At 48.3% G+C, this 14,949-nt stretch overlaps 2 protein-coding genes across 3 annotated transcripts in view; one reads left to right on the forward strand and one right to left on the reverse strand.

Annotated features, from left to right (window-relative positions):
- The window catches only part of SEL1L3 (SEL1L family member 3), an 87,334-nt gene extending 75,921 nt beyond the window's left edge, over positions 1 to 11,413 (reverse strand). For both annotated transcript variants that reach the window (XM_038752236.1, XM_038752235.1), the window contains exon 1: positions 11,368 to 11,413. The gene's annotated coding sequence lies outside the window, so the exon portion shown is untranslated. The remainder of the gene's footprint in view (positions 1 to 11,367) is intronic.
- A 69-nt stretch (positions 11,414 to 11,482) lies between these two features.
- On the forward strand, positions 11,483 to 14,521 carry LOC119932804 (basic proline-rich protein-like). Its single transcript, XM_038751945.1, has 6 exons — positions 11,483 to 11,493; positions 11,635 to 12,007; positions 12,056 to 12,705; positions 12,748 to 13,354; positions 13,447 to 13,637; positions 14,368 to 14,521. Exons 1-6 carry the CDS (start codon positions 11,483 to 11,485, stop codon positions 14,519 to 14,521), a joined length of 1,986 nt encoding a protein of 661 aa, XP_038607873.1.
- The last annotated feature ends 428 nt before the right edge of the window (positions 14,522 to 14,949 follow it).

Raw genomic sequence — 14,949 nt, forward strand, 5'->3', positions numbered from 1 at the left:
CAATTAAAAAAAAACCCATTTAAATTCCCCTAGCCGGTTCCTGGGAGAGTAGGGTTTTTATTTTGTTGGGGGTTTTTTATGGTATTTATTAAGCACTTACCATATGCCAGACACTGTACTAAGCCGCTGGTAGATATAAGCTAATCAGGTTGGATGTAGTCCCTATCCCACATGGGGCTCACAGTCCTAATCCCCATTTTACACATGTGGTAAGAGGCAGAGAAGCTAAGTGACTCTCCTGAGGTCAAACAGCAGACGCGGCCTTAGAAACCAGGTCCTTCTGATTCCCAGGCCCGTGCTCTAGCTACTGGGCCATGCTGCTGAATCCCTTCCTTCCTCAATAAAAACAAGCATCTGAGGAAAGGATGGGCAGAATTAATACATCACAGCAAACCTCTGACATCACACCACTAACACTTCAGCATGGATTTATCAGGTCACATTAAATCTGCCGCTATTCACCCACCCTCAAACTTCATGCAGTTTCTCCATTTTTTTGTTTATGCTTTCGTTCTGATTTTTGACACTGATGATGGAAAGCACCGATCCATACTTGACTGTTGGTTTGAATTTTGACAATGCGTCAATAGGTGAATCAATCTCTCAGCTGTCTCCCCCTTTTAGACTGTGAGCCCACTGTTGGGTAGGGACTGTCTCTATATGTTGCCAATTTGTACTTCCCAAGCGCTTAGTACAGTGCTCTGCACATAGTAAGCGCTCAATAAATACGATTGATGATGATGATGATGATTAAGCCCTTACTGTGCGCAAAGCACTATACTAAGTGCTTGGGAGAGTACAATGCCACAGAGTCGGTAAACTCAAAGGACACAGCATGGCTAACTACTCACTGGTGGAAGGGAAATTTGGAGTCCCAAAGAACCTCACCCAAAAAGTCAGAGAAAGTCTGTGAGAGAACGATCGTTGGGGTGCTAAGAAAAAGTGGCTGCTGGTAACTCTAAATGCTCATTCTCCCTGTGTGTAATTGTGATTGTCTTATCTGATCGCCTTCTATCTACCCCAGAGCTTAGGACAATGCTTGGCACATAATAAGTGCTTAACAAATACAACAATTATTCATTACACATTCAACATAAATGGAGTTATTTTAAATTGTCAGTTGATTTTAAAAGAGGAATTGTTTCACTTTCGTCTCACAAATTTGGTACTTCATCTTCCTCTGACGACTTTTCAGCACAGTTAACAAGCCTGACGACTGCATTCATCTTGCAGGAGATACAGAGATACTCTCCACTGAACCCAAATGCAGAGCAAACTGCTAAAACTACAAGTTCGGTTTGCCCCGAACCAGGGATTATCAAGCGTTGGACCCTAACTCCATTTGTGCATCACTTTCTCAGCTCAAGAGTCCCATTCAGTGGGCAAAAGAGTCTATTTAGTATTTAGTAAAACAATAGCACTCTCTCAAGTTTCACATGACAGTACATGATGTTCTAATCAGAGTTCCTTAAAATCTTTTCCCCATTCTTTTCATCTAAATGCTTCAAAATTCTTCCCCGGGGCAGTTTGAATAATGAATGAATGAATAATTATTTGGCCCCTTAATGCCTAATGCTTTGCTGATTTACTCCAATCACAAAGGCAGGGTTTAACACAGTGCTTAGCACATAGTCTAATAGTGCTTAGCAAATACCACTAATTATTATCATTAATATAATTAAATATTCCGGGAGCTTAATGAAGGAAATGGTCAGAAAAAGAGCACAGGTGAATAGTGAGACAGAGGTTGTTCAAGGTGAAACCCTTTTAGACCGTGAATTCCATACAGGACAAAGACTACGTCCAATCTGATCACCCTGCGCCTTCCCCCGGCACCTAGCATAATGCTTGGCGCATAGTAAATACTTAATAAATACCACTATTATTATTATTGCTATTATTATAGAGTTTAAACTGGCCAGAAATCAGGAGTTGCCTGGTCAACCTCCCCAGTCAGTCTCAGTCCAGGGATTGATTTGGGGCATTTGGAAATTCCTCCCGTGCCCAACAGCGCGCTAATTATCGCCTGGACGACCCCTCTCCCCCAACCCCCTGGGCTGAAACTCCTGAAAAGGGGGATTATGGCCCTAGGGGTGGGGGTGGGTGTGAAGTCTGCCTGAACCCGACTGGCCTGGTCTGCCCGCACAACCTCAGGAGTTTTCAAGCCCAGCCCTTTGACAAGTGGGGAAGTGCTCACAGATGGGAGAACGAAGACTCCACTGGGAAATTCCAACAAAGTTTTTGCACTGGGATGAAATAAATCTCAAAGGAAGGCACAGGGGTCAGTGAGTTGGTAGGGTGGACGGAAGGGATAGCAGTATGATAGTAGACTTTGAAGTCCAGGATGAGCGGTTTGTAACATTAGCACGCGGCTCTGACAAAATCGGATTTTGGGTCGATGTCACAGAAAGACTGGATTTCAATCATTTTTTTATAGTATTTGTTGTACACTTTCTATGTGCCAACAAATATAGATTGATCTATGTGATAGATGAATCAATCAATCGCATTTATTGAGCGCTTACTGTGTGCAGAGCACTGTACTAAGCGCTTGGGAAGTACAAGTTGGCAACATATAGAGACGATCCCTACCCAAGAGTGGGCTCACAGTCTAGAAGGAGTAGATACAAGATCATCAAGGTTGGACAGGGTTCATGTCCCACATGAGGCTCACAGTCTTAATCCCCATTTTACAGATGAGGTGACAGAATCACAGAGAAATAAAGTGACTTGTCCACGGTCACCCAGCAGACAAGTGGTTGAGCTGGGACCCAGGTCCTTCTGACTACCAGAATCAGTAGTGCTATATATCCCCTAGGCCACGCTGCTTCTCTATTTATTGAGCATATGTTATTTGCAGAGCACTGTACTAAGCGCTTGGGAGTGTACAACATAACAGAGTTGGTAAACACATTCCTTGACCACAACAAACTTACAACTGCAATCTTTTGGGGGCTTCTACAGCACTGTTCTTGGCATCAGGCCTGATGGTTTGCAACAACGAGAGTCACTGTTACCTGAAGTACGTATATCGACTTACACCTATTGGCAGCACATCGCACTCTAAATATTGATTAAGCTAAGCTGATTTCCTGACTTAAGTCAAGCATGCACTTCCTGCTAGAAAAATAAATTCAGCTGACTGAAGAGTTTTAATTATAGTGATGACGTGTATAATCTTCCTAAGGTATAATCACTTGCGCTGGAATAAGGTAAAATGTCCCAAATAATCGTTTTCCTGGAGAAAAATAAGAACAGGCATCCGAATCAGCCTTTTATAAAAGCTCAGCACATAAACTATTCTGTTGCTCAACTGCACTCAGAAATGCTGCCCCATTTTTATATTCCCAAGTTTATCATTAATGCTCCAGCTTTCTCTCCTTTGACATGAAGGTTTTGTATCCTTATGCCACTTCCAACTCCATCCTGCCAATCAAATCCCTCCAAAACTCCCTTAGCCCCCCATCTCCTCCCAAAGCTACTAAGGAAGCTTGAGAGTCACATGGCCCCAAGCAGGCAGGGCTTGTAATAAAGATGGGCCCTAGTCTAGATGATCCCTATCTAGTTCCAGAACTGCAATTTCTTGACTGCTTAGTATGGTAGGACTACTTTATGAGTGACATTCATTGGGACCGACAGATAATCTGCTGGACAGACGGCCGTAAGAGGAGGCCAATCAAGGTGTTTACATATGCCCCAATTTTCTTTGTGAAATCCCGCCTCTCCCTCAAGAACCCGATGATAGGAAAGAGGTTAATTCAGACTCCCTACCACTTCCTTTCATTCTGCTCTTTTAAAAGCACTGAGAAGCTGCCTTGAAGGTGCCAGTGCTGGCTCCCTAAGTCTTTACAAATCAGAAATTGTTTCAGAGTTTAAGCCCCTTCAAGGCAGGGCCCCTGTCTTTATTTCTACTGCATTCTGGACACGGCAGACACGCAAATGCTAGGGATGACAATGGTAACAACTTCATTTCACACTTCCCTCTCTCCTGGGAAAAGTTTGCTCTGCCAAGGCTGAGAGAAATATCTCTGAGGTGAGGTGTCTTCTGCTAATATGCACAGCTGCTCTTTCGAGTCAAAAATTATGCTCCAGCCTAAAGTACGTCTGATGCAGATGGCTTGTGCAGTGGACCCAACTCTCCTTTCTCGCTGGAGATGCTGGGTAACTGGCCACAAACAAAGTGGCACAGCTGCTGGGGGTCAGGACAGCCCCGAAAATCCCAGCTCTGACACTTGTCTGCTGTGTGACCTTGGGCAAGTCACTTAAGTGATCTGTGCCTCAGTTACCTCACCTGTAAAATGGGGATTAAGCCTCAAGTGGGACATGGACTGTGTCCAACCTTGTATCTACCCCGGTGCCTGCCACATAGTAAGGCCTTAAAAAAAACCAGAAGCCCGAAGGGCTCGGGTCTCAGTGATCTTTTAGGGCCTCCTTTTATCCACTCTTCCCAAACCCACCACAGAAGTTCCACTCCTGCCATACTCGGGGCACAGACAGAAGGGAAAGTAGACCTCAGCCCACCGTAGTCATAGTATTTATTAGATGCCTCCTGTGTGCAGAGCACTGTACTAAGAGAACACGGGTGGGAATTTAGACTCCATCCCCGTTCTTCGGGAGCTCACAATCCTTGCTTTTCCCTTTAGATCCTCTTTCTAGCAGAATTTGATCACGGCAAAGTGGGCCAGCAAGGAGGAGGAGAAGGAAGGCCGATCCTTGATTACCCAATTTATGGATTAGCCATGCCGCTGACTCTCCCTCCACTTTACTTGCATTTGGCAAATGGTTGCTCTGTTGTTGTTTTTTTAAAAAAAGTCGGGAGTGAGAGGGGGTGGAGGAGGTTGGAACTATTAGCTAAAATAAAATCTTTGGATTATCTATGGCTTTCAATTTCCCATACTTTTCCTGTCCCTTAATCATCATGGATAGAAGAGTTTTCCTTCTTTCTGTTTTCATGACTCAGATATACTGCAGTCTACGGGCCAATGATGGGAGAATTTTCCAGGAGAGCTCTAACATCAGCTAATCTCTCAAACACTCTTACTTCTTAAGTAAATACCTCTGTGGACGGTTAGAATGTCCACACCAATTGTTTCAGCTTTTCAACTTCCTTTACTATTAGTGATCATGAGATCTTAAGAAAACAAAACCCAACACATTCAAGGCCACCAGTGAGAATGCACTCCCACAGCCCCAGCATCCCAGATGGTTCAGGAACTGATTCGGGAGGTTTGGCTAAATTGGGGGAATAAGACTACAGGCGATTTAACGAGTTTGAGCTCCAACTGTCGAAGACTTCGGTGATCCCCTTGGGTCCGGTTTCCATGTTACAACGGGGCCCTTTCTGGTGAACTCTCTCTCTCTCCCAGGGATTTCTATCCCCTTGGCCCCAAGTCCTCAACCTGGATGGCTCTTTGGTCCTCGAGAGGTCCTGGATGCTCAGGGCGCAGCTGTGACCAGGAATATCTTTTTGAAAAGCCTTTTGATGTGACTGCTGTGGCTTCTCTTTCAGATCTCATCACGATTATTCATGCTTGTGGCAGTATCCTAGTTACAGTCACAGTGCTCCACTTGGGGCTAACTCTGATGGCTACTCAGCTCCAGCTGATGTTTATTGCAGCAATCCACCTTGTAGGAGCCCTGGTTATTTAGGGCCCACTCACCAGGCAGACAGGGTGTGTTCTTCCTGGAATCTGGGATCACACAGACCCTTTCCCAGCTGAAGATTGGACACCCCCTCCCAGCTGACATGGAGAAGAGGATCCACTCCATTCGGGCTTTCTCTCTATCATCCAAAACCCCACTTCTGGGTTGAAATGATCTAGGGCTTGGGTCACTAGAGGTGAGTCGTCTTCAAATGAGGAATTAGAGCATCTAAGAATCATTTATGGATATATTCATATTCTTTGAAATATGCGAGGACTGTAATATTCCATTGAGGGCTCCCTTTCTTGGAGTAATCATCTCCATTTGCTAGCCTTCAGGATAGAGATAAGTTCTTTTTAAGTCAGATGTTTTGCCTGTTTGGTTTGAAGCATTTTCAATTAGGTTGGGAAATGGGAGGTTTGCTTACCAGAGGAATCCTTTTTTTCTTTAGTTTTCTCTTGAAGGAGGCCAGAAATCACACTCCCAACCTAACCTCCCCTATGCCTCCAACCTCTTTAAAATATTATTTTTCTCCCGTAGAGCTCTACGCCGCCCTGCTCCCTGACTCTACGCCCAGATTTCCCTCCTATGACCCATAAAAGCTTTTATTCTCCCCAAACGCTTTTCTTTCTCTAAACTAGATTCTTGCGAATTCCTGGAATGGCATAAACCGGGGGCCTGTCCTTTTATCCCTCTCAGGTCTGGAAAACTTGGCTGTTTCCTCCCAATTTCCTCCACCCACTTTGTTTGCTTTGCATTTTTCTGTTGCACTTACACCATCGTGCATGCCTTTAGACTAAAACACCTCAGGGAAAGAATTAATTTGTTTGCGAAAGGGCTCTGTCATTTGTTATGGCATAACTTTATTTATGGAATGGCACTCCATCCTTCTACGGCATAAATATTAAATAAGAGCAGATCTTATGCCCAAGAGCTATTAAAAATGACACTTTTGGAAATCACATAGAGATAATACCCTGCCTTGGGCTAATATCGGCTAATTGAAAAACTGAGCACAGGTTGATACTCGGCTAACTGAGAAATGGTTCAACCTGACAAATCAACTCCACTGGTAAATTCCCCGATAGACTAAAAAGATTGTTTTACATCACTCTACCTTTAAAAAAAAATTCAGGGAAAGGAAAGTATTTTGAAGAATCCTTAAAAAGTAAGGATTCTAAAAAGAAAAGCGTACACCAGTTTGGGTGGCAAATCCTATTCATCACTACAATCCCTATTCCGTCGATATTTCCCTAGGGTTCCTAACCAGTGCACCACAAAACCCTAAAGATCGGACCACGTTAAAAAAGAACAAATACGGGGGGCAATATTAAAATGTGAGCCCCACGTGGGTGCTCTGCACACAGTAAGCACTCAATAAATACGATTGAATGAATGAATGAACAACCTGATTACCTTGTATCTCTCCCAGTGCTTAGAAGAGTGCTTGGCACATAGTAAGCGCTTAACATGTGCCATCATTATTATTATTTAAAAAATTATAATATGGGGGGGCAACATTAAAGATATATATAGATGGGGGAGCATTAAATATAAATACATATAGACGGGGCAACATTAACAAAATACACAGGGGCAACATTAAATATAAATATATATAGACAGGGCAACATTAAATATATATAGACGGGGCAACATTAAAAAAATACACAGGGGCAACATTAAATAGAAATATACATAGCTGGGGGCAACATTAAATGGAAATATATATAGGCGGGGCAACATTAAAAAAATACACAGAGGCAACATTAAATACACATATAAATATATGTATATATATAAACATATAAATATACATAGGAGGCAACATTCATTCATTCAATCGTATTTATTGAGTGCTTACTGTGTGCAGAGCACTGTACTGAGTGCTTGGGAAGTCCAAGTTGGCAACATATAGAGACGGCCCCTACCCAACAGTGGGCTCACAGTCTATTAGGGGGAGACTGACAACAAAACATATAAGCAGCGTAGCTCAGTGGAAAGGGCCCGGGCTTTGGAGTCAGAGGTCATGGGTTCAAATCCCAGCTCCGCCAAATATCAGCTGTGTGACTTTGGGCAAGTCACTTAACTTCTCTGGGCCTCAGTTCCCTCATCTGGAAAATGGGGATTAAGACTGTGAGCCCCACGTGGGACAAACTAACCACCTTGTAATCTCCCCAGTGCTTAGAACAGTGTTTTGCACATAGTAAGCGCTTAATAAATGCTACTATAATTATTATTATAGAAACCAAATAAAATAAATAGATGTACAAGTTAGAGTAATATATACAAACATATATACAGGTGCTGTGGGGGGGAGGAGGTAAGGAGGGCAGATGGGGAGGAGGGGGAGGCAACATTAAAAATACATATACACTGTTCCAGCGCTTAGAACAGTGCTTTGCATATAGTAAGCGCTTAATAAATGCCATCATTATTATATATGGGGGCAACTTTGAAAATCGTGCGTCTACATTTCTTTTAGTAGTCGGTAAATGTCCTGTTGGATCAGTTTGATGATTCGGCAGTTTCCCTTTCAATGACTGCCGATAGTAAAAGGGTGAGACGAGCCGGGACCCTGCAGGGGGAAGGAAGGAAAGGAAGGAAGGAAGGAAAGGAAAGGAAAAGAAGGAAAGGAAAGGAAAGGAAGGAAGGACAGCCCGTCGTGCCCGGCTCAGGAGACTCGGCAAGATCGTCCCCTTCGGGCCCGAAAAGTCGTTCCCTTGCCCGCCAAAAAATACACAGGGGCAACATGAAATAGAAACAGCGTGGCTCAGTGGAAAGAGCCCGGGCTTTGGAGCCGGAGGTCATGGGTTCAAATCCCGGCTCCACCAACTGTCAGCTGTGTGACTTTGGGCAAGTCACTTCCCTTCTCTGGGCCTCCGTTGCCTCATCTGGAAAATGGGCATTAAAACCGTGAGCCCCCCGTGGGACAGCCTGATCACCTTGTAACCTCCCCAGCGCTAGAACAGTGCTTTGCACATAGTAAGCGCTCAATAAATGCCATTATTATTATTATTATTATTATTGAATGATTATTATTGAATGAATGAATCACTGAATGAATGAATGTTATAGAACTATACATAGACGGGGGCTTAGAACAGTGCTTTGCACATAGTAAGCGCTTAATAAATGCCATCATCATTATTATTATTGTTATAATAATTGATTGATTATTATTGAATGAATGAATCATTGAATGAATGAATGAATATTATAGAACTATACATAGACGGGGCTTAGGACAGTGCTTTGCACATAGTAAGCGCTTAGTAAATGTCATCATTATTATTATTGTTATGATTGCTTATTATTGAATGAATCACTGAATGAATAAATGAATATTATAGAAGTATACATAGACGGGCTTAGAACAGTGCTTTGCACATAGTAAGCGCTTAATAAATGTCATCATTATCATTATTGTTATAAAGATTGATTATTATTGAATGAATGAATCACTGAATGAATGAATATTATAGAAGTATACATAGACGGGGGCCTAGAACAGTGCTTTGCACATAGTAAGCGCTTAATAAATGTCATCATTATTATTATTGTTATAATGATTGTTTACTATTGAATGAATGAATGAATCACTGAATGAATGAATATTATAGAACTGTACATAGACGGGGGCTTAGAACAGTGCTTTGCACATAGTAAGCGCTTAATAAATGTCATCATTATTACTATTGTTAAAATGATTGTTTATTATTGAATGAATGAATGAATGAATATTATAGAAGTATACATAGACGGGGGCTTAGAACAGTGCTTTGCACATAGTAAGCGCTTAATAAATGTCATCATTATTACTATTGTTAAAATGATTGCTTATTACTGAATGAATGAATGAATCACTGAATGAATGAATAAATATTATAGAAGTATACATAGACGGGGGCTTAGAACAGTGCTTTGCACATAGTAAGCGCTTAATAAATGTCATCATTATTATTAGTTATAATGATTGATTATTATTGAATGAATGAATCACTGAATGAATGAATATTATAGAAGTATACATAGACGGGGGCTTAGAACAGTGCTTTGCACATAGTAAGCGCTTAATAAATGTCATCATTATTATCATTGTTATAATGATTGTTTATTATTGAATGAATGAATGAATGAATATTATAGAAGTATACATAGACGGGGGCTTAGAACAGTGCTTTGCACATAGTAAGCGCTTAATAAATGTCATCATTATTATTATTGTTATAATGATTGTTTATTATTGAATGAATGAATGAATGAATATTATAGAAGTATAGATAGACGGGGGCTTAGAACAGTGCTTTGCACATAGTAAGCGCTTAATAAATGCCACAGGAGGCCTTCCCAGGCTGAGCCCCCTCCTCCTTCCCCTCCTCCTCATCTCTTTCCCCTCCCCACAGCGCCTGGATATATGTATATATGTTTGCACATATTTATTACTCTATTCATTTTACTTGGACACATCTATTCTATTTATTTTATTTTGTTGATATGTTTGACTTTGTTGTCCGTCTCCCCCTCCCAGCCCGTGAGCCCGCCGTCGGGTAGGGACCGTCTCTATACGTTGCCAACTCGGACTTCCCAAGCGCTTAGTCCAGGGCTCTCTGCGCACAGTAAGCGCTCAATAAAGACGACGGAACGAATGAATGAACGTTCATTCATTCGTTCAACCGTCTTTATTGAGCCGGCAACATCCAGAGACGGTCCCTCCCCAACGGCGGGCTCGCGGGCTAGAAGGGGGAGACGGGCAACGGAATCAAACATATTAATCGTATTTATTGAGCGCCTACTGTGTGCAGAGCACTGTGCTAAGCGCTTGGGGAGTCCAAGTTGGCAACATCTAGAGACGGTCCCTCCCCAACAGTGGGCTCCCAGAGAAGAGAAATAGAATAAATGTGTACAAGTCGGATTGTAGAACAGGGTCGGGGGTGGAGGGAGGGCTGACCCCAAGTTGGGCGGGCAGAGGGAGGGGACGCCCGGGGCTCCGGGGGGCATCACCATCATCATCATCATCAATCGTATTTCTTGAGCGCTTACTGCGCGCAGAGCACCGGACTAAGCGCTTGGGAATCAATCAATCAATCAATCGTATGTATTGAGCGCTTACTATGTGCAGAGCACTGGACTAAGCGCTCGGGAAGTCCAAATTGGCAACACCTAGAGACAGTCCCTACCCAACAATCAATCAATCAATCAATCAATCGTATTTATTGAGCGCTTACTATGTGCAGAGCCCTGGACTAAGCGCTTGGGAAGTCCAAATTGGCATCACATAGAGACAGTCCCTACCCGACAGTGGGCTCCCAGTCTAAAAGGGGGAGACAGAGAACGGAACCAAACATACCAACAAAATAAAATAAGTAGGATAGAAATGTACAAGTAAAATAAATAAATGAATAAATAAATAGAGTCATAAATATGTACAACCATATATCCATCTATACAGGTGCTGTGGGGAAGGGAAGGGGGTAAGACGGGGGGAAGGAGAGGGGGAGTGGGCTCCCAGTCTAAAAGGGGGAGACGGAGAACCGAACCAAACGTACTAACGGAATAAAATAAATAGAATAGATACGGACAGGTAAAATAAATACATAGTGATAAATATGTACAAGCATGTGGGGCGGGGCAGGCAGAAGGGGTGGGTGGGTGGGTGGGTGGCGGGCGGGCGGAGGGTCCCGGGTCGGAGGGCCCCCCCCCCCCCCACGGGCACGGACTCACCAGGCAGCAGAGGAGGAGCAGCGCGGCGGGCCGGTTTGGGGGCCGGGGCCGGTTTGGGGGCCGGTTTGGGGGCTGGGGCCGGGGGCTCCCGCTCCCCCAGCCCCGCCGGGGGGCCATGGCCGCTCCGTCCGTTTGTCCGTCCGCCCGCTCGGCTCCCACCGCCTCCGCTGGCACCGGGAGGGAGGGAGGGAGGGACGGGCGGACGGAGGGAGGGTCCCCCCTCCCCTCGCCTCCCCTCCCCTCCCCTCCCCCGCCCCCCGCCGGCAGCCGGATCCGGGCCCGGACCAGGGTCACCTGGTGCCCGCTCCCCCGCCCGGACACCTGCTTCGCCCCGCCCCCCGATCCTTCCTCACGCTCCCCCTTCATCACTTCGCCCCGCCCATCGGACCCCAGGCCCCGCCCCTTCGTCGTGACCCGCGCCCAGGCCCCGCCCCCCAAAGCCCTTCGCCCCGCCCATCCGCTCCCCCAGGCCACGCCCCCAGTTCCTTCCTCACGTTCCCCCTTCATCGTGGCCCCGCCCACAGGCACCGCCCCCTGTCCCTTAGCCCCGCCCGCCCGAACACAGGCTCCGCCCCCCTGCCCATCGGCCTCCGGGCCACGCCCCCAGTTTCTTCCTCACGCCCCCCTTCATCACGGCCCCGTACATAGGCCCTGCCCCTGACCCTTAGCCCCGCCCACCCACCCCCAGGCCACGCCCCCTTCGTCGTGGCCCGCGCACAGGCCCCGCCCCCCAAAGCCCTCCGCCCCGCCCATCCGCTCCCCCAGGCCACGCCCCCAGTTCCTTCCTCACGTTCCCCCTTCATCGTGGCCCCGCCCACCCGCACACAGGCACCGCCCCCTGTCCCTTAGCCCCGCCCACCCGAACACAAGCTCCGCCCCCTGCCCATCGGCCTCCGGGCCACGCCCCCACTTTCTTCCTCACGCCCCCCTTCATCACGGCCCCGTACATAGGCCCCGCCCCTGGCCCTTAGCCCCGCCCACCCACCCCCAGGCCACGCCCCCTCCGTCGTGGCCCGCGCACAGGCCCCGCCCCCCAAAGCCCTTCGCCCCGTCCATCCGCCCCCCAGGCCACGCCCCCAGTTCCTTCCCCACGTTCCCCCTTCATCGTGGCCCCGCCCACCCGAACACAGGCACCGCCCCCTGCCCCTTAGCCCCGCCCATCCGGCCCCCGATCCTTCCTCACGCCCCCCTTCATCATTGCCCCGCCCACCCGCACACGGGCCCCGCCCCCGAAAGCCCATCGCCCCGCCCATCCGTCCCCAGGCCCCGCCCCAAAAGCCTTTCGCCCCGCCCATCCTCCCCCAGGCCATGCACCCTGGCCCTTCGCCCCGCCCACAGGCCCCGCCCCCAAAGCCCTTCTCCCCGCCCATCCGCCCCCAGGCCACGCCCCCAGCTCCTTCCTCACGCCCCCTTTATCGTGGCCCCGCCCCCCAAAGCCCTTCGCCCCGCCCATCCGCCCCCAGGACACGCCCCCAGCTCCTTCCTCACGCCCCCTTCATCGTGGCCCCGCCCGCCCAAGCCCTTCGCCCCGCCCATCCGCCCCCATCCTTCCTCACGTTCCCCCTTCATCGTGGCCCCGCCCACCCGGACCCCGGCCCCGCCCCCCAAGGCCCTTCGCCCCGCCCATCGGCCCCCAGACCAGGCCCCCAGCTCCTTCCTCACGCTCCCCCTTCATCGTGGCCCCGCCCACCCGCACACAGGCCCCGCCCCCAAAGCCCTTCGCCCCGCCCATCCTCCCCCAGGCCAGGCCCCCAGTTCCTTCCTCACGGTCCGCCTTCATTCTGGCCCCGCCCACCAGAACACAGGCCCCGCCCACCCGCCCCCATCCTTCCTCACGTTCCCCTTCAACATGGCCCCGCCCCCAAGCCCTTCGCCCCGCCCATCGGCCTCCGGGCCACGCCCCCAGTTCCTTCCTCACGCCCCCCTTCAGCACGGCCCCGCACATAGGCCCCGCCCCTGGCCCTTAGCCACGCCCGCCCACCCACAGGCCCCGCCCCAAGAGCCCTTCGCCCCGCCCATCCGGCCCCCGATCCTTCCTCACGTCCCTCCTTCATCATGGCCCCGCCCACCCGCACACAGGTCCCGCCCCCGAAAGCCTTCGCCCCGCCCACCTACCCCCAGGCCACGCCCCCTGTTCCTTCCTCACGCCTCCTTCATCATGGCCCCGCCCCCTGGCCCTTCGCCCCGCCCACCCTCACACAGGCCCCGCCCCCCAAGCTGTTCGCCCCGCCCATCCGCCCCCAGGCCACGCCCCCAGTTCCTTCCTCACGGTCGGCCTTTCATTCATTCATTCATTCATTCATTCATTCAATTGTATTTATTGAGCGCCTACTGTGTGCAAAGCACTGTACTAAGCACTTGGGAAGTCCAAGTTGGCAACATATAGAGACGGTCCCTACCCAACAGTGGGCTCACAGTCTCCGCCTTCATTCTGTCCAGGCCTCCCCATCCTTCCTCACGTTCCCCCTTCATCACTTTCCCGCCCCCGGGGCCCTTCCTCCCATTCTAGACTGTGATCTCCCTGTTGGGTAGGGACCGTCTCTATGTGTTGCCAACTTGGACTTCCCAAGCGCTTAGTACAGTGCTCTGCACACAGTAAGCGCTCAATAAATACGATTGATTAGATTCCCCCCGGGCCCTTCCTCACGTCCCGCCCCGTCCCGCAGCCCCTCGCTCCAACATCCTTCCCCCTCAACCTCAAGGATTTAGAGATCATTAAACAAGCCAGTGCGCTAGAAGTAGTAGACATAGTATTTGTTGAGGGCTCGCTTTATGCAGAGCCCTGTGTGAAGCCCACTGTTAGACTGTGAGCCCACTGTTGGGTAGGGACTGTCTGTATATGTTGCCAATTTGTACTTCCCAAGCGCTTAGTACAGTGCTCTGCACATAGTAAGCGCTCAATAAATACGATTGATGATGATTGATGATGAAGCCCTGGGGAAAAGAATCCTGCAATTCTAGCCAAGACTCGATGCCATGCCTGTGGCCCTGGCATTCCAGAAATGTATCCCAGGCTTTGAAACAGATCTCTTCTTCCCGGGCACCAGTTGACGTTATGCGGTCCCTGGAAATGCCTGGACTGCCCTCATTACAGAACCGCGGAAAGCTCGAAGAGTTCTCGGGCCAGGACGCAGTGGTTTCCCATATTCCCTGACTCGTCTCAACTAAGGCGGGGAAAACATTTAAAGCCCCTAGATTTGTCTAATAATTGCAAGTTGACCTGTAACTGCTCTAGAATCTGCCCCTTCCTTCCCATCCAAATGACCACTAAGTTGGCCTAACCAATCAATCAATCAATGAATCGCATTTATTGAGTGCTTACTGTGTGCAGAGCACTGTACTAAGCGCTTGGGAAGTACAAGTCGGCAACACTTAGAGACAGTCCCTACCCAACAGTGGGCTCACAGTCTAGAAGGGGGAGACAGAGAACAAAACCAAACATACTAACAAAATAAAATAAATAGAATAGATATGTACAAGTAAAATAAATAAATAAATAAATGGAGTAATAAATATGTACAGACATATATACATATATACAGGTGCTGTGGGGAAGGGAAGGAGGTAAGATGAGGGGGATGG

The sequence above is a fragment of the Tachyglossus aculeatus genome, chromosome 10 (genome assembly GCF_015852505.1).
Source record: "Tachyglossus aculeatus isolate mTacAcu1 chromosome 10, mTacAcu1.pri, whole genome shotgun sequence".
Taxonomy (NCBI): domain Eukaryota; kingdom Metazoa; phylum Chordata; class Mammalia; order Monotremata; family Tachyglossidae; genus Tachyglossus; species Tachyglossus aculeatus.

Bases quoted from the DNA above. Each gene is read 5' to 3' on its own strand.
- LOC119932804 (XM_038751945.1), top strand. The intron at 13,355-13,446 runs GCCCCGCCCCAA...ACCCGCACACAG, and splicing joins CCACGCCCGCCCACCCACAG to GTCCCGCCCCCGAAAGCCTT. The intron at 13,638-14,367 runs GTCGGCCTTTCA...CTGGCATTCCAG, and splicing joins CCCCCAGTTCCTTCCTCACG to AAATGTATCCCAGGCTTTGA.